Raw genomic sequence first — 27438 nt, forward strand, 5'->3', positions numbered from 1 at the left:
GGCATGAAGAGAAAACGTCTTTGAGGATAAAATCCATCCAGCTCCCTGCTGATGTCCTGAAGCTCAACTGCGTACCGTATACTGAGTGAAGCCTTCAGCTACGACCAGGACTGCAAGTCAGAGGGTCACTTACAAGACAACAGTATCACTCTATTTTGGCCTGGATTTACAAAGCTGACACCAGTAGTGATATTTGACGACTTCTTATTTTTTACTTTTTACCATTTATTTTCAGCTCTACCTCCTGTCTTGCCTGCATTATTTTCCAGCTTCTTTTTCATCTCAACAGGAAATGAGATTTGACAGTGACATCATCTGCATTCTAAAGCACTGATATAAACATTCTACACAGCAGGAAGGTGACGTGTTACTGTAGTCAACATATAACGCAGAGCGAAAGCCTGGATATGAATGCATGAAAAACCAAATTCTTTGATTATGGGTTGTGATTGGTCCACACGTCAAACATGACAGTCATCTAATAAATGCAGTCTTTCATATAAAGGGGAACATGCTTTTAGTCTTCATAGTGTATTTAAATGATGCTGCACCTGGAGCAGCTCCTCTTGGCTCACCCACAGACTTAGTGACTGAGCTTGTGCTACTACTGGTGGACAGAAGATGTGAAAAGGATTACTGTAACATATCCTCTCCTGATCCAGTATCACAGTCCAAATCAGGCTTAAAAATTGTATATACCATAGGCTACGTAAATTATATAAAACTTCATGAGGACTGTTTTGCCTCTGTTAAAGTAATTTATGTTGCACTTTAGTCCTGCCGGCTATTCCACATGCAGCTATGACGTCAAGTCAAATAAACAATCTGAAATATGAATCCAAAATTAGCTTGTATAAGCCATTCTGATCTATCAGCCTCCATGCACAATAACAATGCTTTTACAACGCAGTCTAATACATGACATGTGCTTCATTTAAAGCCACTAATCAGTATTCTGTAACAACTGATCAAATGACCAACCTTTAGTGTTTGCTGTGTCACTGCTATCATCAAGCAGCAGTTTTCATCACACGGGCTCTGACAAACCCACTGCACATCACCTGCCAAGCACCAAACAGCAGACAGACACAGTTAGAGACGAGCTGGTGAACACAGTGGAGCATGTAGCAGGTAAAGAGACAGACATTGTTCTCAGGAGTTGTGGAGACCAAAACCGAGCTAAACGAGAGTGAATACTGGACTTAAATTGATCAGATGGAGACAAACACAACCCAAAATGAAGGCTCATGTTGATCTGCGTCTGCTGTATTTGCTCTACTTAGTCAAAAAGTGGATGTCCCAGTAAGCAGATCAGAGTTCAATCGCATGTAAAACAGGCAGGGAACACCTCTGCCTTGGTATCACAACAGAGTATACTGAAAGCAGCAGCAGGATATGAATAACATATCATAAGACACTGTATGAATAGGAATTATTTTCCCCACCCCTAATCAATAGCTCATGTCAAAAAACACTGTATCACATTAGTCAACACCTTTTAAAGAGGCGGGGGGTAAGAAGGGGGATATAGAGTCTATTATTAAGTTCTGACTGGAGGAACTAATTAGGAGGAAGGCAACAAATACACAGCAGCCAAGAATAGGCCAGAGCATGTGGAGCCTTATTCCATCTGGATCATTTTCATGTCATGTTGAGGTTTTTCATATGCAGTGCCGGTGCTGTGGCCGCTTCTTTCACACCTCATCTTACCATGAATTAGCAGCAGGGCATGAGCAGGCTGCTGGAGTACCGTGGGTAGAAAACACTGACTGACAGCAGCTTTACAGGAAATGCTGTAGATGTTAAGGAGGACATCACAGCCAAAAGAATGCTGCGATGTCTGCGCTGATTGTCATTAACTTGGAGAAAATTTAATTAGTAATGGCTGCCACACTGAGGGGTAGACAAGATGCTCTGAGAAGGGTCACTGATTGAAACGTTTGCACTCCTGTAAATAAATGATCAGAATGGGAATGGCCCTGGAGCTCAGAAGCCTTTCTATTTCTGGCCAGCTGATCCATTTCTGGTTCTACTGAAGGCTAAAGAATGTTACACTGTACTACTGTCAAAATTTAGGATTTTGACAGTAGTAGCCTTCTCTTTCGTCCTGCGAATGCACTGGCACACTTATTAAATGATGTCGCACACGCAGCCCACAATATACAAGATGCAGCAGGATGCAAGACATAAAGGAAGAAAACCCTCATCGCCACATCCACAGCCCACAGGCCTCTGCGTAGAGCCCTCACCAATCAATAGGCTGACTGGTGCAGCAAGAGGGACCAGTGCCCTCACTGGCTTCCCACCTACAAACAAATCCAGGTGTTTTCATCAGAACACACAATCAAGCCAGAGATACCACTACTAGGAATGAAAGAGCTGTTGTGTGTTTACCTCATTCTATCAGAGGCACTGGAAGCGGCCAGCAGTGATGACATATTGTTACAGATTATTATTTTCAGTGTGTGTTTCTGGACTAGTATGCATTTAAAAAATTGTTTTAAAAAAATGGATTTGGATTTACAACTGGAATCTCTTGCTATCTCCAAGAAGTGTTGGAAATGATGTTTGAAATATGCAGCAAACATTGCAGAGCTGTTGAGGATGCTTCTGTACAGTGGCAGGCTTCAGGGCCCTGGAGTCTTCCTCTACAGGTTGCCATGTAAAGAGCAGCTACACACAGGCTGAAAATCATCTAGCGGTTGCCGCTTGCTGTTCTGCACTGCTGCATTACAGATGAGTATGGTACTATGTACAGACAACAGTGACCACATCTAACTGATGGGAGTGCAACATCATTAAATGTCTCTGTGGAGGTCAGTGCAGCGCTGACTTTCCTCCACACAGGATGCAGTGAAGAGCTACTCAACAGCGAGAGAAAAATCAAAAATCAGACCACCAGTGGTCAGAAAATACATTGTCATAATGTCATTCTAGCTAATCTAGGGACATTTTTGGTTGGGACGCTGTTTAAAACAAACAAAAACAGCATGCAGTCGTTAACAAATGAACTGTGGTGAACCTCGCTCCATCCTTGTTTGTGAACAACTGAGCCTTTCATTTCACTGAGTCTGTCAAAAAAGAGGTAAATTACCACAGCAACAAGCATCCAGCAAGCAGGAACCACCATGTGATAGACAAGTGAACATGCCTCCATACGCTAAACATCTTTATTTATAGTATTTTTTATGCTACCTTCTGCACAGCCAACAGGCGCTGTGGATGACTGAGAGGAAGTGCTATTAATTATTGAGACCACAAAGTCTCAAAGAAAAAAATCCACAGCCTCCCTCCCAACCCCTGTCAATGTGCCTGTTTATGATTCTTCTTAACACACATATCAATACATCAAAATTACAGAAACCCACTTTATCTCACACTGTTTCAACTTATAGAAGGGACTAGAGTGTAGAATTGTGTGATTTACACACTAACTGCAGTCTGGGGCTGTGGGAGGCGACACAGTGAATACGATGACAATCATCCACACAGTAGAACACACAGGCTGACACAGATGCAATGGAGACCTGAAGTCTTGCCCCAATTTAAGCTTAGCTTCCGTTTCACCAGAATTTTGTTCTAATTTTATTTTGGCACAAAGCGTTTCACTCATCTGTCACGTTAATCAAATCAGTGAATGGACAACATAACAAGGGATGTCTGGTACCATAACACAGGCCAGGGTATCGAGTTTTTGCATTGTTGCCCCCAATAATCTATCAGAGGTATTAAAGGATAGTGTGCCAAAGTCTCAGAACTGACAGATTGTTTGACAGTCATCATGCCTCATCATATCGGCCGTGCCGCCGTTACATCGTGCAGACTCCGGGCACACAGTTCCTCTGTGCAGTGAGAGATTATTAGCGACGTTTCAGCTTGATCGTCTGACTGCTCGTGTGTCTTATCTGCCAGACTTTTGCTTGTCTGATGTGTTCCCAGATCTCAACAATCACTTCGGTGAGGAAGGGTATACATCGTTATAAATCAGAATGATCCTTTAAGTATCTTTCCTCACTTGAATGGGAGCAGGAATCTGTAGTTTGTGCACCTGGGCAACAGTGGGACAATGTGGACGGGTCACCACTCTGTCACAGTGCTAACACACACAGACACACACGCTAACCACACAAACCCAGCAGAACAGAGACAATCTAACACAGCAGGGACCAAGTTTCAAACCCACAACCTTCTGACTCACCGGCCACAGCGCTGACCTCTTAGCAACGACACCAGAATGATTACAGCAATATTATACATGAATTTTTTTGATTGGACTGGATGTAATCAAACTCCAAAATCAAAAACCCACAACTCAAGGGCATGAGACACACACTTAATCACTAGAATATTTATAGCTATTCACTTAGCTTGTCACTGTTATTGTCCCCAGGAGGTGAGATCACAAAACCACTGCTGACTTCAGAATAGTACTCACATTCTAGCATTCATTTCATATATTTTGCACTGGTGATGAGGTCTGAATGAAGAGCTCATCTAATCAGGCTCCATCTTCCATCAAAACGCTGTTAACCAACACAACACAATGCTCCCTCAGTGTGTTTCAGCCTCTACACTACCTCCTAGCTGACAATGACCGTGCATTTAGAGGTGAAGTATTTGCCTCAGGCTGTCTTAGATGCTCAGGGAGGCAGAAATTTACATCACCAGATGGATTCAGCCTGTCACCATTTCCTCATGTACTGTATTTACCTCGGATTGGATGGCCTCGCAGGGGAAATCTAGACTCGGCTCACTGATACGCGCACCAGCAGGAACCTTCCTGAACAAATAGAGATGCAATTTGCCGGTGGCAAAGGGCTGCTTTTCCAGGTCTGCCAAGATGTCCACTTATTTTATCCTCCTTCTGTCTGAGCAGGTAGCTGACTGCAGGCCCCCACAGCTACTGTCCACTGACACAGACACAAAGGGCCTGAGACAAACAGGCTGAAACTAAAGCTAGCAGGCAGCAGTGGAGCTGTCTGCTTGTTGCTGACCACTAGATGTACATGAAAGAATCCAGCAAAGCAGCAAACTACAACACTGATGATCTCGGAAGAAACAGGACAGTGATTTTTCTATATACACCCTCATCATTTGCTTCATGTTGTATTTAGAAATATAAAGGCTGTAGGAACTGACATAAAATACACAGAAAGTAGTAATATATAATTATATACTGTATATATTATAACTACAGGACAATACAATAGTACAATATGGATCATGGCCAGATTCACCTGCTAGGTTGCCATAGAGCAAAAATGAGCTGCTTTAGGCACCACTGAGGGGCTTTCATTTCAACATGAGCTGGTTCAAAGGCAGACTAGTGACCCAGGACTAAGAGGTTCCAGCTTTGTCAGTGGAGCCAGCTGCAGTCGCCTGGTGTCATCCGCAAACCTCAGAAGCTGGACAATATTCACCAGTCTCTAGTCTTAAAAGTCAAAGACTAGAGACTGGTGAATATTGTCCAAAGTCAAAAATCTGCCACTGAGTGAGTGAGAATGATGAAGTTACACCATTGGTCGGCTGACTGTAGGAGTTTCCCCATTGGCCATTGCACAAACAGTCCTCAATTTAAATCTAGCGCAAGCTGAGAAATACAAATGATATCTTTAAATACTACGATGTGAACACTTAACACTTCTGATTTCACTGACCAAACCATGCTGCCTATCCCTCCAAGGTAAGCGAAATGCTTCACCAGTAGACATTTACCAGAAACTGAAGTGTTAAATGTTACGAGTTAAAGTGTCTTCACTCAGTGTGTGGAAGGAAGTCAAGGAGGAGTTCAAGTCGGGGTGCAACAGTACACAGGAGTTTTGTCATGCTGGCTCACATCAATTTTCTGATGTACAAGTAAGCCTCCAAGCTTCCTCCCATTTGGTGAGATTTGGTGAGACTTGCACAAACGTTTGGCCTTTTTGGCAGGTACTGCACCCCTCTAATGTTCATCCTTCTTCACACTCTTCTTCAACTGGTGGGTGCCATTTGAGAGAATGACTACACAGAAATAGATGTTACAGCTAATGTTTGACATACTGCCACCTGCTGGAGCAGGGGGGAATGTGGCAAACACATCACATTTGCAGTTATGCCTCCCAACGACACTGCAGACGACTTCTGTTTTGAAAGGTTAGAATATGGGAAATTTATAGGAAAATATTTAAATGAGAGGACAGAGAAGGTCCTTTCCTGCATTGATAAAATGTGTATTTATGTATCTGTTAAATTGTAGACTTTATCTTAAGGGTCTCTTACAGTGTGTAGTTAATGTTGTTAATGTAAGTTAATGTGTAGTTCAGCTGCTGTGGACAGTCACTGGCTCTCGTCTCCCAGTCTGACCTGGATACTCATATTTCACAACAGACATTTTGACTGTTAAAGCACAGATGCTACTAATGACATCAATGATGCTTCAGTAAGTCATGGCAGTGCTTTATTATTTATGTCCAAAAGCCCCATCAGTGCTGAGCTATAGCAACCAATCTTAAACACATGCTGACAGCTGGTCAGTGCCGTGCAACGACCAAATCTGGTAGAAGGTACAGCTAGGTAAGCTGCACTGGTCCTATTCCAGGACCAGGACTCAGGGTCACTAACCTCCAGGACCAGGACTGAGATCCAAAATTGAAACTGGAACAGGGCTTAGTATTTAGCTGTTACCACACTGTCCTTAGCTCAATAAAACTCAGCAACATGCACATTTTGAAATCTTTTTTTTTTTTTTTTTGTCTGCTAGGGCTCACATCTGTTGTGTAAATCCCTTGTCCTGTGTCCTCCTTAGAGAAAAAGAAAAAAATCAGAAAATCAAAGGCACGATGCTTAATGGTATGAAGGCTCCATCTTTGCAATTCATTGTAAACCATATTTGCATTTCGTAGTAACGTCAGAATTCTATCATAGGCAGATGGCCACACTATCAGAGGGCATGGCCACATTATGTGTCCATTCAACAAAGTTATCTTGCACTCAGCACTGGGAGGGGACATGACGTCACGTTTCTGATGCAGATAATAAATAAATATTGATCAGAGCAACCACAGACTGTAAACTATGGTGGCCCTGAGAGCTCAATGCATTGAAATGTAACAAAACACAAGCAAATTAAGCATAAATCTTCACCATTTGAGAAAACATGAACAGCATTTAGAAAAAAAAGGCTGCAAATATAGAAACACGCTACAAGTAGCACAGACGACAGCAGATCTGTTTCCAGAGGACATTAACAAGCGATGAATATGACTGTGCTTGTTGAAAATTAATTTAATTAATGTCAAGGAATCTGGAAAAAAAAAAGTTGGAAAATTACCATATCAGCAATAACAGTAGCCTGTTGCGAACAAAACTAAGTGCACATAAATAACTTTTCCTGTAGTGTGCCAGGTTCCCTGCATTAAACCTCATGGGTGAAATCATTTTACATCCTCACCACAGTTATCCTGTAATGCACCATGAGGAGATAATACAGCTCTTTGATTTGACGAGCTCACATTGTACAGTGACATCTCGTGTCCACGGTCGTCAAAGCAGCTTCAATCTAATACCTGTAAGATAATTACTGCGTGACTTGGTGGATATCTTTCCAAATTGTGGCAAATCAAATTTTGGTGAATGAGTTCTATTTGTGACACCCAGAGTTCTTCATCACCACCAAGACCCCAATACTGCTCCTCCTCACCTTCATCAGCATCGTGATCACATTCAAAGCCAAACTAGAGGGGATTGTGTCAATTACACTAAGAAGTAGTTGTCTATATGGGAATTATTTAAGTAAGGAAATCCTGTGGGAATAAGTAAATATTACTTGCTATTAATTACAAAATTAAATGTTGCTACTTTACAAACACACATCACACACACACAGAGGCAATATCCAAGAAAAGAAATCTCCCCTTCAGAAAATATGATAATGTATGAACTTTTTTGAACATGGAATCTTAGGTTAACTCATTATCGTTGCAATCTGAGACAAGGCAAGAGAAAATGTCTAGAGACAACCCACGGGCGGTAAAAATAACAGCTGCTCTTCCTCAGTGCACCGCTCTTAATGAACAGCCACTGTCAGTTGTACAACCCCAACTCCAAAAAGCTGTGACACCGTGTAAAACACAAATACAACAGAAAGTGATCATTTGCTAATCCTGTTTGACATCTACTCTGTTGAAAACAGCACAAAGACAATGCATTTAATGCTTGACTTCATCACCTTCATTGATTTTTGTAACTATATCCTTATTCTGAACTTGATACCAGCAACACATATCAAACACGTTGGGACAGGAGCAGCTAAAGACTGGGAAAGATGTGGAATGCTCCAAAAACACCTGTTTGGAACATTCCACAGGTAAACAGGTTGATTGGTAACAGGTGATAGTATCATGATTGGGTATGAAAGGGGCATCCTGGAAAGGCTCAGTTGTTCACAAGCAAGGATGGAGAGATGTTCACCACTTTGTGAACACATTAAATGACATGTACATGGACTCAGGAACACTTCGTAAAACCATCAGCAAACACAGTTCATTTGTGAAAGACTGCATTCTGCTTTTGTCTTTTACAGTGCCCCAAGTTTTTTGGAATCTGAGTTGTAGATAAGACGGGATTTCATCATCTCCTCAGTGTACTGGAGGCGAAGTATGAGGCTCTCAGCCGTCACAACATCTCAGAAACTGCATTACCAAACAGTCCCTCATCGAGCAGGAGCAGGCTCTGACAATACTTGGGTCTGATTTTGAGCTCCCTGATCATCTCAGTGCTCACCAGTGGACACTGATGCTTTGGCATCAGATGTGATTCCTGCTGTGACGAGACTTTGGACCCAAGATACGGATGTGGACCATGGCATCAAAACAATGAAGGTTGCTTAGCTGCAGCTGTCTGCGAAGAGATGCTTCACTGACACGGAAAAAACCCACTCACTCACACTGCATTGCAACTGAACTCGATCTAAGGTAAAGTGTGTGTCTGTGTGTGTGTGTGTGTGTGTGTGTGTGTGTGTGTGTTTGTGTGTCTGTTGAGCATGTTAAACTGGTAAGGGTATAATTAAATGCTTGGTATCAGCAGATACCCAAATGGACGTACTTGTACTTGGTCTGAAAAAAAAAAAAAAAAAAAAAAGGGGATATCAGTGCACCCCTAGTCATAAACACCAAAGCTCACCAAAAATCAATAAAATCATGGACAGAATTCTATTTTTTTGGTGAGCTCTGATGAGATACATGCAGCAGTCACTTTGAGTGAATGAGCACCGGGAAGAAAAGTTTGTTTCCATTGACATCTGTGCTACTTGCAGCATTTCTGCATTTGGTCATGTCTTCTGTATCTGCAACGCATGTGCTCCAAAATTGTTTTCAGTATTTGCTTCTGTTGTGTCTGCATGTGTTTTCTTAAATTGCAGTGCATTGTGCACTCAGGGCCACCATAGCAGTGTTGAAGAGCAGTGCACCTTGTATTCTGGTAGTGTCGTATTTAACTGAGAATTGTGAAGAAACAAGCTAGAAAAATAATTTCATTTTCCAAACACAGTGCTACAGTGTTTCTATTGGCCGACCGAGCACATACACTCATTGCAAGTTGAACAAAAGTGAACTCTAAGCTGCACATCCATCGGCGCCAGCAAGAGATCGCAGAGAAACAGGAAATGCACCTTTGAATTTGGCCATTATTCCGCCTTCAACAGAAGTGAATGGGGGGGGTGAAGTGAATATTTGTAAACTAGAAATCTATTTTGTGCATGCCTTCAGAGTCAGCAGCCTGCTACACCTGAACCACACACTTTGAACAACAACCTACATAAGGTTTCCTGCTGAAGTCTCCTTTTTTATCTAAACTAGAAGCACATCTTGTCCTGCACCTCTGCCTGTTGAACGAGCCACCAAACAAACATTCACTGGGCTAGTGCACCGCTAACATTAGTTTGCATGCTAGATAGCCGATTAGCTGCTCCAGCACGTTAAACAGAATGTAAACTAGAGCAAAAGTACAATATCCAAATCACAGGAGCTCCACTTCTTTGTTAGAGCTAAAATGTGTCCACATATGAGTCAAAATGAAGCACTGTGGTGTGACAGAGGTGCCCCAGCCTATAAATCACATTCTCCAGACATAAGGGAACATGTTTGTTTGGCACACACCCAAACAAAAATCACATCATCTTGTTTTCTTTCTTTGAACATGAAATGCTAAAATGACCATTTGCACTAAAAACATGAATCATCGCAATATCTCTCAAAATAACAACAGGATGATTCTTCTGCATATTGTTCAGCCCTACTGTAAACCACAAATATCCCCTCTGTCCACTGAGATGCTCGTGTGCTTCTCACTCTTCAGCATCACTAACAGCACAATGTCTGCCCATAACAAGCAAACGATGGCTAAAACATATTTACTTGTCTTTTACCCTGCTGGGGCTCAGCCTGCCAGCTGCTGTCAATCAAACACAGACAGGGGCACGCCCCTCCAGCTGCTGACAGGAAAAGGAGCATTTCTGATATTTCCCCAATACCATTTTTTCTTACTTCAATGATAAACTAGTAACAACACATTTAATAAACATACTGACACATTTTGGACTGCAGAATGGATGACTAAATGTGATTTCACTTGGACTTAACATAAGGAATAAACAGTAGGCTATGTGGACTTGCCCCCTCATGTTTTCCAGTCTGCTTTCTATCAGGACTTGATGAACCTGCTTCTCCCCCATTGGAGGGAGGTGCTGCAGCCCAGACAGAATGCACAACCAGTATCTAACCTGCAGCATCTCTGTCAACAACGGCAGGCCACACACAGGCAGGCTGCCTCTGCAGAGCAAGAGTCTGATTCTGGCTCCTGCATCACTTGAGGCGATAGAAACACAACCCAGGAAGCATCACAAAAAGACTCAGCCACAGAGTTGACTGCATGGTGGTTAGCCCTGCTGGGACTCTGCACCTGCCAACAACAGGGCCTCTATGGGCCGTTTCATTCATGTCAACCCGGTGGGCGGTCGCGCTTCAGCCCGGCACAAAGCCTCGCACATACAGCCGGTGTTGCAGTCCTTTCCCTCTGAATCCCGGTATGGCATTTCCTCTGAAACGCGCCGTTATCTTCTCCTGTAGCCACTCCTCAAACAGTCAACAAACCGAGCGGCGACGGTACACCGTCCCCACAGCTCCACAACAACCCCGGCGCTGCACAGCCGTCTGCTGCCCGCGCTGCGCCGAGGGAGGCGGCTGACAGGGAGCCGCATCTGACGGCGAACTCACCTGTTTTCAGCGGTGATGTTGCTGCGGGCTGGAGGTCCGATCCTCCGCTGCCACACCGTCCTCCATCTTCCCTGTAGCGGCTGCTGCTGCTGCTGCGTGTGTGTGTGTGTGTGTGTGTGTGTGTGTGTGTTTTCGCCAGCCTCCCAGCCCCTCCTTCTTCCCCACATCATTACCGACACAACACATCGCCTGTCCGCTGTTCACGAGAACTGGAGCACTTTGCAGCACTTTGAAAGCGTTTCGGGGAGGACACACATCCAGTCCATATGATGGAGAACAACATGCAGCACACTTTAAAATAATCACCCACAACATGAGATCATTTATGAAATAATTACTTTTTATCTTAAATAAACGAATGTTGGCGTTTTATTCAACAAAGATGTCTATTTCAAAAGCATCAATCTTAAGGCTTTGTTTATATATATATATATAGATATAAAAACCATTCATTCATCTCATGTTAAATCACACCATCAGTTTCTCTACATCATCATGGTCTAAATGTTGCTTCCAATCCATCTCTACACCGTCAGGTATGTAGTTCTGCTGGAAAATGCTGAGCATTCTTATTTTAACAACATGTTTTGATGAATTCTGTCTGAAACTTGTCAGTAAGTTATCAGCATGTGCAGTTTGTGCAGTAGTAAAATGAAATCCCAGAAATTGTCTGAGGACATGGCCTCAGCGCCTCAGTGGGAGCTGCAGGCCTGCTTGGCACCAGACCGCTCCCTTGACCTTCAGCCAAGCCAGTCCGGCCACCTGCTAAGACATGTGGCTCCAGTCACTGTGAAAATGAGGATGATTAAATAGCATTTCATTATGCATACTGAGTTGAAGATAATTGAATAAATCATAATAGTCTGTTGTTGTTGTTGTTATTTGTGGAATTTTGGGGCATTTTTCAGTAACAATTTCATGGTTTGGATCACACAAAATATAGAGTTGTACACATTTACACACTAAAACTTAAGTGTAAAATCCATCAAAAGCTTGTTGAAAATGAAAATAGAGCAACAGATTGCTATATGCTTTAGATTTTATGAAGTGCAAAAAAACACAACTTTACTCAAATATTTAAAGAATAACAAGATGAGTTTCCCACTTCAAAGGTTTGGTTTTTTTTTTACATGGGAGGCCTTCACAAGCGTGTGTTTGCTCTCAGTCAAACAGAACATCATTACATTCATTTTCCAAAGCGTGACAGTTCATAGCTTCACTTCTGCTGCTCCTCTCATGTCTTTCTTGACGTACTCTGTTGCCTCTGATTGGTTGGACTCTCCTCCCTCCTGATTCTTCTTAGCTTCTCATCAGATCCTTCAAATAATGTGAAGGCCTCTTCATTGCCTCATCCATTAAATAACTATTTCCGGTGATCAGAAAGCATTTAATGAAGGTAACTTTATCATCTGACCATGCAACTAAATGTAAATTACATTTGGGGAAATTGTAACGTTGCCTGGATTGCTCTTCAATATATCAGACAAAACATTTTTCCAAAATGTTTACTCACACTTCTGTCGATCATCCAGGTCAAGAAGGGTCAAACTTTGGCAAAGTGAGGATGTGGGTTCTGAAATCAGAATTCAAAATGACACGTATCATCTCACTTTTGGTTTAGATTGCCAAACGTCTGAGAAAGAATATCACTCTTACTCTTGGGTCTTAGAAGAATTCTGTAAAAAAGAATAAATGCTGTTCATCAAATGTAAGTCAGGTCAAACCCTTAGGGTCGTGAGGCTCCTCTGAAATAAAGATAATTGATGTCAAGCATGTATAGTAAGAAGAAAAGTGGGCTAAGACAACTGTCCAGTGGGACTCCTGAACATTTTCAGAAGTTCCTCAAACATGATCTCAGAAGTGAACAGTTGCAGATAGACCAACCCAGTTTTGTGCCAATATTAATAGCATGTACTTTGTTATATTATACACATGCATCACATTACAAATTCTGTCAACAAGCCAGGCTGGGGTATGCTCAGGCAGAAACTGAAGCATTGTTCTGAACAGCTACACTCAAAGGCAAGATGTAAGGCTGTCGATCACAGAGAGATAGCAACACTGATAGAAAAAAAATAAACAACAGGTAAAAAAAATTTATCCCAGACGAGCTTTATTTCCTTGGTAAGCAGATGACAAAACAGTGAAAATGAAGATAAAGACTTTAACCCTATAAATAAATAGAAAATTAATGAGATGCTAGGGGTTATTCATTAAGTACATACCCACCACTGAAGTCAACTGAAGAATAAATTAGAAAAACAGAAGCTACATTATTCTTTTTAAAAGCTTGTTGAACCTTTAAAAAAAAAAAAAAAAAAAAAAACTCTGCATAGATAGTCTTGTATTCAAAGTTTGTGTTCTAGGTCTGCAAGGATGTTAAAATGTCCCCTCCATACAGGTCTGATATGCACCCATTCTTGATGAACAAACCTAAAGAATACATGGCTCAAAAATACTACTTTCAAGATTATCTATGATCATGTACACAGTGATCTGAGGTGATAAAGCATTTTACTTCATAACTCTTACATTGTAGGATTATAAGAGAAGCTAAGTATAACATGGTAAGGGTTACATGGAAGCACATGGAGACTGTAATGGGGAGCTCGGCAACTGTGGCTCTCCAGCCTGTGCACACTGTGGCCACCGAAACCAAACACAGCATTTCTACTTCTCTTCAAATCTGCCATTTTGTCTTTACGAACGAGCCAATGCAGGCAATCCAATCAAACCTCTATATACAGATGTGATGGCACCCAAATTAGATCAAGAGTCCAGTGGGAGGCAAAAGCTCCTGCCACATTTGGATGTGATCGGGGATGCATGTGACCACATAGTGCATACACATAACGAATGGTAATGGCTCCACTGATGGAACAACAATGTCCTCCGTGTTAATTTCTGTATTTGTTCTTTTGTGTACAGACATGTCACTGACAGCTAAACAACTAGTAACAATGGCCCGTAACACCCTTGGGCAACAAAAAGATGGATCCTATTCAAAGTGCAATCCATTATATTTTCTAGGCAACTATCTGGAACACAGGTGACTTCAGATTTGTTCGACTCAATCCTCAGAATACCATTCTTCCCTTATCAATACAGATGAGACAATGTAGTGGGAGGAGCTAGAAATTTCACCTTCTACATTACTGAAGGATGAACTGTGCAGATACAGCATGTTACAATGTTTAAAGTACTGCTAGAAATTATTCTTCAACACAAAGATATAATGTAGATTTTGACCTTTTGATGTTATGTCTATTTTTATACAAGGTAGTGACATAAAACAGTTAGGCCTACTGTTAACTAGCCTGGTGCAAAATAACAAACAATATTTCAAAAAATTGTCATATTGTTTAGCATTGATATCCAACAAAACAATGATTGCTTGCTATCATCAAATAGTCCAAAGTGCTGTTCAGTTTTCACCTGTTGCACACTACATCCCTGTAACAGATACTTGTAGTAACGGCAACATGTAGCACCAGTGAATGTCAGGGAACTCACTTCCCCAGCACTCGATCCTTCAAAGCCAAACGTCAGTACCGCTAAACTAGAAAGCTAACATTTCTCTGCTTATACATTTAATGCTTCAGGTTGGCAAAAGGTAAGACTTGCAAGTTAGCTAGGACTAACCTTTCACATAGCAAACAACCTTTTTTTTTAAGCTAACAACTAGCTTTTTGGCTTTCTGTTGCAAGCTACTTAGCTACATAGTTAGGACTTACTGACTATATTCACCAGTAAAATTAGAGGGTAGAAATCGACCAGCAACGACAAACAAGGACCAACAGAAGAAAAGAAAGAGATAATGACATGGTTAATAAATGTTCCCGCCTTCAGAATGGAAATCTAAGGAACTTCAAATAAAACAGGAGTGTGGCTGTGCTTAATACCTGCCAAGTGAGGCCAGAGTGAATTTCAACACATTCCTCTTTAGAGGAGTGAACATGCAGCTGGAGGGGAAAGGAGAAGGAAAAAAAAAATAAAAAAAAAAAAAATCAACAATTAACAGGAAGACATTTAATCAGAGCCACTATCATTCATTCCACAAAAAAAAAGAACTGTCAAAAAAGGGCCAATACTTAAAAAAAAAAAAAAAAAACATTGAGTGTAAATTATTAAAACTCATTATTGTGACACATTTCATCACAAGTAAGTTTGTATTAAATTCATTTTCCTTACATTATACCTATATTAGTAAAAATGCCCCTTTTAAATGTTTTAATTCAATTTTTCTGTCACTTTTTATGACAGAGCTGTTTCCACCCCACGGCTTCACCTTTCAGCCAATCACCTGACGACAGACTTTGGATTCATAATCATTGACTGAGTTTTAACAAGTTATTCAATTATGCACAATGTCTGGGTCATTTCTAAATATTGATTATTTGTGATCTTATTTACTTCGATAATATTGGCTCTTTTGGCATTCCGTACAATCAGGTCCAACAAGCGTGACGTTTCGTGTGTCAGACTGAGTGTAAATTCTGCTCTGCTCTCACCTCTGCAAAGACATTATTCCTCCTCCTGTGGCAGCTTCATTTAGTTTCTCTGCTGAAACATTTGAACAGAAATGATGTGCAGGTGAATGCCAAACTGGCAATAAAAAAAGAGGTGGAAATTCGACCTGAGGCATTGAGACACCTGAAATAAGAACAGAATCTACTGACAGATGCACAGCGAGCAAACAGGCTCTATGTGCACAGATTTCCATTCTGAAGGGGTTCTGGCTCAGATGAAGCTCAAGGGAGTCCAGATGTTTCCAAGGAAGAACAGACTAGAGACCCCATCCTCTCTACTCACTGTCAGGAGGACAGGACAGTACCCAGGCTGCCCCACGACTGCTTTCTAAAGCCATCACTGCATCTGAAGTACTATTAGTTATAGTCAGCACTACAGGTTGGCAAGCTGATCCTAAATCTGTGTCTAAAGGCAACTTCAATATTGAGAAAGGATGGGGCTAACTGTTCTCTCTCTGTCTCTCTCTCAGGGCTGCTGACCAATGACAGTGTCTAACCACTTCTTATATGCCAGGGCGAAACGTCTCTGCTCAGGGTTACAGCAGTTGTCCAGGATACTGCTCACAAAGCTGTACTCAGAGGGCAGGGCGGGGGGGTCCGGCAGCAGGACGCCTCTCTTCAGTCGTTTGCTGTCACGGGGGTCTGGCAAGGACGCCCCGTCGACCTCCATAGCTTCACTAGCATGCCTCTGTCCGTTAACACCCTCCCCCCGGCCTGCGCAGCCTTGAGCGCTGGCCTTCTGCAGGCCTGGGTCGCTGTCGTTACGGTGAGCCGACTCGTTGTCTCCGTTGGTGCTGCAGTGGTGCTGGTGTTCCCTCCTCCAGTAGTGCCACAAGTAGAAGACATGCCGCCTGGAAGGGGTGAAAACACAACATCTCATTAGTGAAATGTACTGCACGAATTCACTGTATGCCAAAAAGCACAGCATGAGGGCACATCGTCCACATACTCCGGAGTACTTTTGGTCTGGTGCTGTGTTTCTTGGATTGGGATAAACTACCTATTTCTACGGTCTTGGAATGACATGATCAACAGTCACCTACAGGTTTGATATCGGGTGTCCAAATACTTTTAGCCATATACTTTATAAAGCTGAGGCTATTATGCAACTAGCATTCAGATTACCCATTTTCCTGGGGAGATTATTAAAGATTCATGTTATCATCTAAAAATTTCATGTTATCACAACATTCAATTTAACCTGATTAAAACAGAAGAGTGTTAGTAGTCTCATTATATTTCAGTTCCTGGCTGTCCTAATGTAACCAGAATATTGGTATTTACCTCAGAACAGCTACTGTCACACATTCCAAGTGCAAAGGGTCCACTATGGTGTCAGACATCAATTTCATGTGACCAATGAACAAAACTGTGGAAACCTGCTTTATTGTGCTTGTAGAAGGCAGTCTGCCAAAAGAGTGACATTAGTTTTGAATGTACCAACCTTCCCATTGGTTTTATGGTCTGTCTATGAGGCAGCAATTCTCTACAACAGATGTGTGTTTTCCTTTGTATTTTCATTGTCATTGTTTTTACTGTGCAATATGCGTCTTAAATTCTAATGGGGAGGAAAATACTGGCTCTAGGTTGCATTTTTTGAGGGAAGTTGAAACTTCAAGATAGAATTACACTATACTAATTAGTGGGAAGCTTCAGGGTACCTCAAGTATTCAGATTTGTAAAAGTTGCAATACAGCAATGTAAAAAATTTCCATACAAGTCCTGCATCCAAAAGAATAAAAGGTAAAAGAAAAAAAGCACAATTTATAATATTATTTATAATACAGAAACAGGTTTGCTTTGGAAACATTGGTTGGAATATTCTTAGAGCACTGATGCATTTTTTACACTTGGTTATGAAAAATAATTGTTGGTAACAGTTGATCATGTGTTTTGTATAAAAAAGCTTAATTTGTTAGTACCTAGTAAATATAAGTTGTCAGACAATGAAGTGGAGCCAAAGTGAAAATAAAATGGAAATATGCAAGTATAAGTACCTATGGACTGACAGTTCTTGCGTAAATGTACTTTAACTCAAATGTAATCCACAACTGCTTCTGGCAGATTTGGAGGATGCAAACAGTGTGATCTGAAAATCTGAAACCCACAACACCAGCAAAAGAAGAGCAACAAATGTCTTGGCAGCAGGAGATCCTTTTTAATTCATGGCCTGTACATCAACTGACATTAAGAGCACAAACTAACATTCATTAAAGTTTAACTGCAGCGCTGTTTGTTCCTCTGTTTCACCTATTTATTTATATCTGCAGTTTATTTAGAAACAATTCTGAGCAGTAGTCTCATGATAAGTCACTTTTACTGATCTGTTCATGTCTGTGGCCTCACCTGTGACTCCAGAGTGTCTCGTGTCCGGGGAAGGACTGGATCAGGTCTGAGCACAGCTCCATCTCCTGGCGGAAGAGCTGAAGGACTGTGGTGAAGCTGAGCTGCTTCTCATCCTCACCCGCTGCCTCTGCTCCTGACAGCTCCCCGTTAGCCTGGGCGTGGCTGTGGTGGTGGGGACTGCTGCTGGGGGCTGTGCTGGAGTGGTGCTGGGGTGAGTTGGTGGTGTTGTTGGTGGTGGTGGTGGTGGTGGTGGTGGAAGCTGGAGCCTGGGAGAGCTCAGTGATCAGCTCCTTGAGCAGGAACTGGCGGTAGTGGAAGCCACTGTGGTCAGACACATGCATGGACACCCATAGGCGCATGGAGGACAGCTCATCATGGAAAACCTGTTGGGAGACGAGGGTGTGAGCACAGGGCTTTGTGAAGGACAGAAGGCTCATATTAAGGGAATACAGCACGTACTTTGAGATTGCCATGCTGTCAACCGAGCCATCAGGTAATCTTAATCAAGATGTTCCAATTAATACACAAAGTTGAGTAACTGTTGTGCAAAATCTGCAGATTCAAGGACTGCACTGACATTGACTACGTTTACATGCAGTCAAAAACCCTTTCATAACCGGAATATCAGCAATAACCCGGTTGCGCACGGCCATGTAACCACCTTGAATAACCGGAATATGCTCATATTCCGGTTTTTAAAAACCCGAATATGACCCCTGGATTACTCCTTTTCTAACCCGAATATCTGGTCATGTATACGACTATCGGAATATACCCATCGAACGGAACATTAATTTGTGTTCTATTCTATTCGCAAGGAATCTTGGTCTTTTCAGTGCAGGAACTACTTGTTGAAAACATGGCAAAATGGAGGACACCACACTTTTGGAGCGAGGAGGAGACAAGTCACCTCGTAAGTGTGGTGAAAGACATGAATATCATGTCTTTTGTAGATGGTAGAAAGTACCGGGATAGCAAGATATACAAGAAGGTGAGCTAAAAGTTACGCTACGTTAAGCTGAAATGACGCGCATTGCGTCATGACATTCTCCGTGCGTCGACACGTCTGTGCGTCACTGTTTTGATCGGGATATCCCAATTGATTATAATTACAATGTGTACAGGAATAACCCTGTTTGCTCATGCATGTAAACAGGTTATTCTGAATGTTTCAGAAACCGGAATATTGACCATAACCCAAATACTGACTGCATGTAAACGTAGTCACTGATTTCTACCACAAGTGATTGTTGACATTGGCACACAGTCAAAACATCATACAAACTGCAAAAGTTAAAAGCCACAATTCTACTCAGTAAATGGATATCGACAACAGTTGTATTTAGAATTATTAGCAATATTTATCAGCAATCAGTATAGGGTATAAACTGAATACTCGCATATCATCTTTCAGCGTTTCAACAAGACTAAAAAAAAATCTCTATGCAGAATGAAGGCTGGTTCTAGAGAAGCTAACTCCCATGTGGACGAGACTCTGGTAGAATTTCTCCACATTAATAGAATACAACTACAACACCACCAAAACTGAAGAAATGATAATCTCACTGAAACAGTCTCCACAGGGCTTTCATGACACGATCGTTCATTGTTCAGACTGACCTACACTGAGAGCTGTTCTAAGAACTGCTTTGTCTTTGATGACAGATGCAGATTTAGTGACAAACCTCAGCAGCATCTCTACTGTCTGTATAAAATGAACACCTCTGCAGTAGATCAGAGAATGCTGGTAAGTATCTGAACCACAATGTGTTTTAACTTCAGATAAAATTATTGGCAACCAGTCACCCCACACACTGTCTACTTGAAGATAAGGCATCAGGAATGGGTTTTTGATGTGTATGAAAAACAAATGAGAGATTTCCTTTTATTCCAGAAGTTATTGGACTTATGAACAGTACAAGGAAATGGTCAGTTTAGGTTGTGCATGATTGCATGATCTGCACTTTGACCTTTGACACTTAACAATATAATAATGGGCCTTTGTGGCGTTGAATATCGTTGGTTAGCTGCCATTAATCCTTGTACAATCCTTTATATATTTCAACTCTTTCCAGTATAATCGTGTTTGTATCTTTAGTGAATATGAATTGTCTGTGTCCTGAATTTGCAAACTTGGCTGCCTCAAACTGCCCTGAGGGATGAAGAAAACATTTTGAACAGAGCTGAGTTCAATCCTCTTTGTTCTTTGTTTTTCTTGGAACAGACAGGCTTCTAGTTAGGATGGTGTGTCAATCTTACCCATCAGTTTAGAAAACACTATTCAGCTCTGCTAGAACACCCACAAATAATGTGCAGAGCTGATGATGATCACCGTTACCAAAACAGGCATTTTTAGGCATCACTAAAACCTGAGGATGGAGCAGAAATTACACATCTGCATTCCAAATGAAGAGTGCATGCAATATTAAACATCACCCCCACATGAGCATCACACCTAGAGGAAACACTGCAACCCTGTATTTATTTGCCTTTCCAAATCAAGGACTGCAGCACTTCTTGCACATGCTAACCACGGCATTAAAGATCTTAAAGATGTCTGATTGATTGGTAATGGAGAAGACTCTCAGTGCTCAGAGAGGAAGAAGCATGCTGGAGCTGCTGCAGCTGAGAGGATATGTCTCTTTCAAGGAGCAGAGAGCATGAAACACGTTACAAATCAAGGAACACTTGCTTGTCTTTATACTGTACATACTGACTAAATAGCAGCTATGGCACAAGCAATAAATTCCATGACTCTTTAAAAAAGAAAATAACATATCCCTCGTCCCACCTTGACATTGCCCATGGCCATGTGCTGCAGCACCCAGATGCGGTGGGACCAGGCGTTGTAATTGCTGGGATAGCGGCAGGCAGCATCACAGCAAACCTTCATCTCTTGGTGGAGCGTCCTGGCTAGATGGTCACTGAGCTGCTGGCTCCTCTCTGCATCAGCCTGCTCTGCTTCACCCTGCTGCTGCTGCTGCTGCTTCCTGCTGCGACCCCCCGCAGAGAACTGACGCAGGACCTGCTGCAGCACCCAGCGTCTGCAGGGAGATAACAACTGATGGGTTGGAGGACTCCATTCACCTGGTGCACGGTTACTGCTAAACCATTTCTCTTTCATCTGGACACTGACTTGCTCTAGTCAAAAAAAGCATGGATCTATGGACCTGTTTCCACTTCAGGAATTTTTCCAGGAGCCCAGGAACCATTTCGAGAATTCAGGAACCATACCTGCATTTCAACTAGAGGCTCCAGTCTAAATTTAGATCCTCAGTCCTAGTTCCTGGACACAATATAGTACCTGCTCTGACTGTAATATTTTCTGATGGCACTGAATGTTGATTGGTCACACACAAAACTTGGGACTGCTGCAATTTGTATAGAGCTTCATTCACAAAATTAGAAAGTGCTGGATAAATCTAGAAGCAACATTAGAACGAGTGGCTCTAATGTTAATTTAAAAACTTTGATTCTCAACTTCGCAACTAAACAGAAAGATTGAGAAGACAAAGTGAATGAAAACAAGACAAAACGTGGATTTGCTATTATTCCTCTTCACTAATGAGAGGAAGTGATAATGACAGCGCTGAGAGAAGAACAGGCTGCTCTGCAGTGAAGTCTTACCGGTGTATCCACGTCTCTGGGCTCTTGGGGAATTTGGTGAGAGCGAGTTTGCCCAGGTACAGATCCTTCTCTGGGTTAAGAACTCCGCACTGCAGCAGCTCTTTCCTGCAACAACAATCAGCCATGTATTACAATAGACCTACACAGAAGATGATGGCCCGTTTCCACAGCACACGTATGTCATGTATTTACTATGCATATACAGAAGCTTCACAGCAGTCTTCCTATGTTCAGCTGTGTGTATCTTTTGTGTAGAGACGTCAGACACTTTCAAGGGTGTAGACCATGAATAGCTGACATTCATAAGAACAAATATTTTCTGTAGCTGTGTTGTAGCTCGCTGCTGTGACGGGATGTATCTGTACCTGACATTCCATGCGGTGGTGAAGTCCGGGTTCAGCAGCAACAGAGTGCAGGTGATATCCACTAAAGCTAAGGGACACACAAACATGAAGCCTTCAGTCCTGTTGTCCTCTGCTGTTGTGTGTAAAATGACTAAGCAACAACCAAAACATCCCTGCTTGACTTTCAATACTCCCCATCAGTCTGCATGTCTGCTACAAGTCTTTTTGTCTTTTATGTCCCTGATTCCCTGAAAAATTTTTTGATGCTGTGTAAAATATAAATGAAACAGAATTTGATAATACTTTTTGAAATATATTCAATTAAAATACACACAAAGACAGTATATTTAATGTTTTACGTTATCAACGTAATTTCCTACAGATTTTCTTGGTTGTAAAACAAACAAAAACAGTAATTAAAAGGGAAACAGAAACTCTGGTTTTGTGTCTATCTGTCCATCATGCAGTGCATTTAGCGCAGCCGCTACGGTGCTGCTTTTTTATCATTCAATTTCACAATCAAACAACCTTTTTTTTTTTTTTACAATTCAAATATAAATTCAAATTTAGTATCTTTGTTGACAGCCCTTGTCCATAATCAAATTAAACATGATCAGGATTTCTCCTGCTTGTCCAGCACATGTAAACCAGCACCAACTGGAAACTCACACAAACCGTCACTGTCACTGAAAATGAAATGTAGGTCATGATGAAACGAGCAAATAATTCAACAACATGGTGTAGGACATCATATCATTTGTTTATTTTGAAATGTGCAGGTATGTTGATCTTTTAAAAGATATGTTTATGTTGAAATAATATACAAGTAGTATGTCTCTCATACTGACCAAGTCCTGACCTCACCACCACCACCACCACCACTGTTACTGGCTGGGGATACACACCCACTGCCCAAAGGTTGAGGCCCAGAGCCGTCTAGCACACAGCAAAACAAGAAAAATACAGCTGCAAGCAGTGATTTCAGGTTCAAGCTCTTTCACGCTCAACAGAACGAAGCAGCTTAATGGACCAAAATTAAAACTGCAAGCAGCAACGAGCAGCTTTCAGGCTTCACAAAGGTGAGCAAAGTCACTTACGCTAGTTTAATTCTGTTTAAACAAAGAGTGAGACCAATTACACAGTTGTTTCATCTTCACAAAGCCGCAGCACTTCAATAATTACTCACTCAGAGTTCTGCCATTTGTCTCCCCTTCATCGGATGTGAACAAAACTTGGTATGAATATTAAGGAGGTACCGCAGGATGTCTCCAGGGAATATAATCAGGATTAATGCTTGCCCCCAGAACATGTACAGCTAAACCTGTAAAATTCTGTCTTCTGGGTTTTCAGGTATATGGTTTTGGTATCTGTGGTACCTCCAATGGGTGGGCTCAGAATGTTTCAGTGGACCTATTCCCAATCACTGCCTGCAGATATGTACCACGATTTATGAGACAAATCAGACAAAGTCTTCACAAATTATGACCATTTTCCTGCTGAGCCCATCCCTCAATAACTTTTTTGGTTGATGGCGGCCATGTTTTTGGACCATAATAATAGAAATGTGTATTGTAGGACTGCAATGCTGTTTACAAATTTTGCCATTGATACAGTCAAAATCCAACAAGATTTCATATTGCTGTTTCAAAAAATTCAAACTGGTCCTTCAGGATTTGAACCCAAATAAGAAAACAGAGGAGGGCAGGGCCTCTGCATATAAACATAATGCCACATACTTCTAAGTCTGGGTCATGAGTGATGATTAAGAAGGCTCACTTCTGTATGAGTATATACATTATCTTTTTAGGAAAATCCTTATGGTACACCTTTAACTATAGGTAGAGATGGGAAAGAGGAACATGTAAGCAGGCAGACAGCTGTCATGTCCTATTTAGCTTTCAATACACCCTTTGCTTTAGTCATGCTGCAATTGTGAGCTTATAAGTGAAAATAAAACCCTGGTTCCAGCACACTTTGTACAGACATGTTCTCATATAGAATCCGTAAAACATACTGTCACAATAAAGAAATAATATCAGAATGAACCATAAAACCTCCAGGAATGATTTTGTTGAGAAAGATGTTGAGTCAGTTTAGTTACCTTCCCTGTCCAGCCAGTGTTTACGCTGGCGGTAGAGCAGCAGCTTGTTGTGGACATATGGCAGCAGGAACTTGACACACCAGCTCTCAATTCCCAGCTTATTCTCCACCAACACAATGGGACTGCGGTTGTAGCGAGCCTCTGGACATGGGATCACACCAATCTCATCACTGAGGAGGCAGACACTGAGAATGAGGGCTCAAGGAGATTTTCACTTGTTGTATATGGACAAGGAAGAATCATTGTGACAAGATATTGTGGCATCCCTTGTGGAATAAGTCACATTCTCAGGAATACCTTAACAATTTTGAACGACCTTTTGCTCAGCTTATAGCTTATAAGCTATGTACTCCAGGCTATAGCTGAACCTTTTCAGGGTAACGTCAATCAGTCTTAGCACAGCTGCTCTTCTTGGAATGTTCTTTTTGGGCACGTGGGTTTTCTGAGACTTGTCTTGCTCTTAAAGATGGATTGTGGAACTTTGACAAAAAAATGAACATCCATCACATTCAAGCCCTTACCACACAAGTTCACACAATGCCGACCAAGACTACCACTGCCAGGTAAATCTCTCTGTATGCTGTGACAATCCCACACTGGTGCATCAGCAGTGATGCACTTTAAGTCTACCAGCAATGATTGGTTTGCAAGAGCTGAATGGTGTAACCACTAGGGTGACAACGTAGGCTGGCTTTTACCAGGACAGTTTTGGTAGCTGCATCATGCTAGATGGCTTAGCCTGGTTAGCCAAGTTTATGCAGTGCTGGCATCTAAATTGCAAACACAAATGAGAGACTAGAGCTGAAGGATCCTCTCATGACATTTAGATCCACTGTATGAAGCATTACAGTTTCCCATTTAGTTGCAGCAAAAATGGACTATGATTTGTGTCAAACCATATGTTGACATTGTTGAATTGAAATCAGTATTATCTGTGGAAATGCTTCAAACACATCATTGAGGACGGCATCACCTGAAGGTGCTGATTATCAGAACCAGACAAAAACAGACTGGACAGTCCTGGAGTGTGAGTGCCTTCAGTGTTACCTTAACAATCATGGCCAATGAGCTGCTGTTGATTTTTTCCATTTTTCCCTGCTCTACTAGTGTTGTTCCAAAACGCAGAACTTGAGAATATGACAGTGTTATGACTGGACTACTTCATTCAGAGTATGTATCTTAGCAATAATTAAGTGTTGGGACAAACATATACAGAATATACACTCAGTCACCAGCTCATGAGGTTCATATAGCATAGCTAAACCAAACACAGTCCAATGCATCAGCCCGCAAGAACCCTACCTTCATGTAACCTCTAAAGTGAGTTTTTGTGAAAGATTTTTCTACATTTAAACAAACTTTTAAGCTTAAATTTAACATTTCAATCTTAAATGCTGTTTTCAGTTTGTTGACTATTGCATATTAAAGATTCCCATTTGTTCAAGTCACCATTTCATCCATGCTTCTATGTTATCTTGTCATACACATTTTCACGACCCTTCACTCTCAATTCAGGCACAAGATTTTACGTAACCGTAATACATACACACACACACACACACACACACACACACACACATATATATGTATACAAATATATGAGATGAGAGCATGTTAAAACCATCTTTAAGTACGGCATATTTCGATACTAGCATTATAAACAACTTTAGATAAACAGCTAGTAAGTAACATTAACGTTAGCTCGTGAAAGCAGCGTTTGCTAACTCTGACAGCCTGACGCCGGTGAACCTCTGCAAAGTTAAAGACACTGAGGAAACTCCTTAACTTAATTTCGAATAAAAATTTATTACAATCGTGAATTACTAAATGAATTAATGACACCGTTAATGAGCTAACGTTACTGGCCCGTGAAGAATGGGGCACCGTTTTGACAGACGTCCGGCCACGTCAAAGGGCTAACATAACTAAACTAAGTTAATATTACACGAAATAACACACCGACATTACACACCGAATAGTGTCCTCGAGGTGTTTCGAAGAAACCCGTTCATCTGGCTATTTAACAGAACAAACAAACAGCTAAGCTAGCTGGCTAAAGTGTCAACTTTCCCTCTGCCGCTCTTATTCCAGGTAATAGTCCAAGCCCAAACAGTTCAAAATCTGCTTCAGGATGGAGTTTGGCTCAGGGTCCACCGGATGTGACAGACGCTGTCTGAAACGACCACGGTCAGCTATACTTACATGTTGGGGTTTCTCTTGAAGGCGTTAGTGATGTCTTTGACAACTCTCTGGACCAAGACGTCCACCTCCTCCTCAGACTCCGCCATTTTTATGGCATATAAACGTCACATGGATCAAGAACTTTTTCCGGGTAAAAAAAAAAAACGCAACTACGGAAGCCCAGAGAGGCCTTAGGCAAAGGTACTACGAGGCTCACTGCAATAGTTCAAATCGTTTTCAAGATTCCTTGATTCCGTTTAGCATTTCATAATTCATTTGGTGGGGATAGTCTTCATTATTATTATTATTATCGTTGTTGTCGTCGTTGTTGTTGTTGTTATGAAGTACAGTGCACACACAAAACTGCACATGGCAGCTACATGTTAAATCCCCTGTGCTACTCCTGTACCACAGGTTTGCTGTGTGTCAGTGAGTTTGTCATAATAAGATATTTCCCCAAAACAATTATTCAGGAATATACACAAGGTCCCTCTGTAAGACACTCATCTCTAGATTAGGTGCAGGAACTGCTTAAAATCTAATATCTTTTCATCCAGACTGTGCTTTAATGGCACCTTTTTTATTTTTATTTTTATTTTTATTTTTTTTATTTTTTTTTTTTATTTATTTATTTATTTTTACAAAAAAACAAGTAGAAGATTAACTAAATTATCAGATAATAATTTCCACACATGACCCTGGAGCGTTTTTGGGCTCCTGGGAGTCTGGGGAACTGGGGCAGTTGTCAGCCTTGCTCTGATATCAAAGTGCTGATTGTCATATCTCTTTTAAAACTCATACTCCAAACTCTTTGGAGCAGTATTTGTAATTTGATTACTCAAGTGTGTATGTCAGTAAGTGTTGACCACGTTTTGGCCGTTTATCCATGTTCCCATTCAACTTGGAAATATGCATAAACCACAGAACAGATCTGCCAGAAGGTGGGGATATGTAGCTGTTATAGCCTTAAGACACACAGGGTTCCAAGCAATGCAGTGTGAAGATCATCAACAAAACTATCCAGTGCATCATTTGTCACACGTTATGCAATCTTCCTGAAA

General features: G+C 41.5%; 2 protein-coding genes across 2 annotated transcripts in view; both read right to left on the bottom strand.

Annotated features, from left to right (window-relative positions):
• The window catches only part of apba1a (amyloid beta (A4) precursor protein-binding, family A, member 1a), a 46292-nt gene extending 34927 nt beyond the window's left edge, over positions 1 to 11365 (bottom strand). Inside the window, exon 1 of the mRNA XM_076730929.1 lies at positions 11250 to 11365. The gene's annotated coding sequence lies outside the window, so the exon portion shown is untranslated. The remainder of the gene's footprint in view (positions 1 to 11249) is intronic.
• A 1980-nt stretch (positions 11366 to 13345) lies between these two features.
• ptar1 (protein prenyltransferase alpha subunit repeat containing 1) lies at positions 13346 to 26502 on the bottom strand. The gene is made up of 7 exons (XM_076731628.1): positions 26399 to 26502; positions 24197 to 24366; positions 22117 to 22183; positions 21752 to 21856; positions 20916 to 21168; positions 18125 to 18507; positions 13346 to 16629 (listed from the first exon to the last, which is right to left on the bottom strand). The coding sequence occupies exons 1-7, from the start codon at positions 26482 to 26484 to the stop codon at positions 16245 to 16247; spliced, it is 1449 nt and encodes a 482-aa protein (XP_076587743.1). The 5' UTR covers positions 26485 to 26502; the 3' UTR covers positions 13346 to 16244.
• Positions 26503 to 27438: the final 936 nt, after the last annotated feature.

The sequence above is a fragment of the Chaetodon auriga genome, chromosome 5 (genome assembly GCF_051107435.1).
Source record: "Chaetodon auriga isolate fChaAug3 chromosome 5, fChaAug3.hap1, whole genome shotgun sequence".
In the NCBI taxonomy this organism is placed as follows: domain Eukaryota; kingdom Metazoa; phylum Chordata; class Actinopteri; order Chaetodontiformes; family Chaetodontidae; genus Chaetodon; species Chaetodon auriga.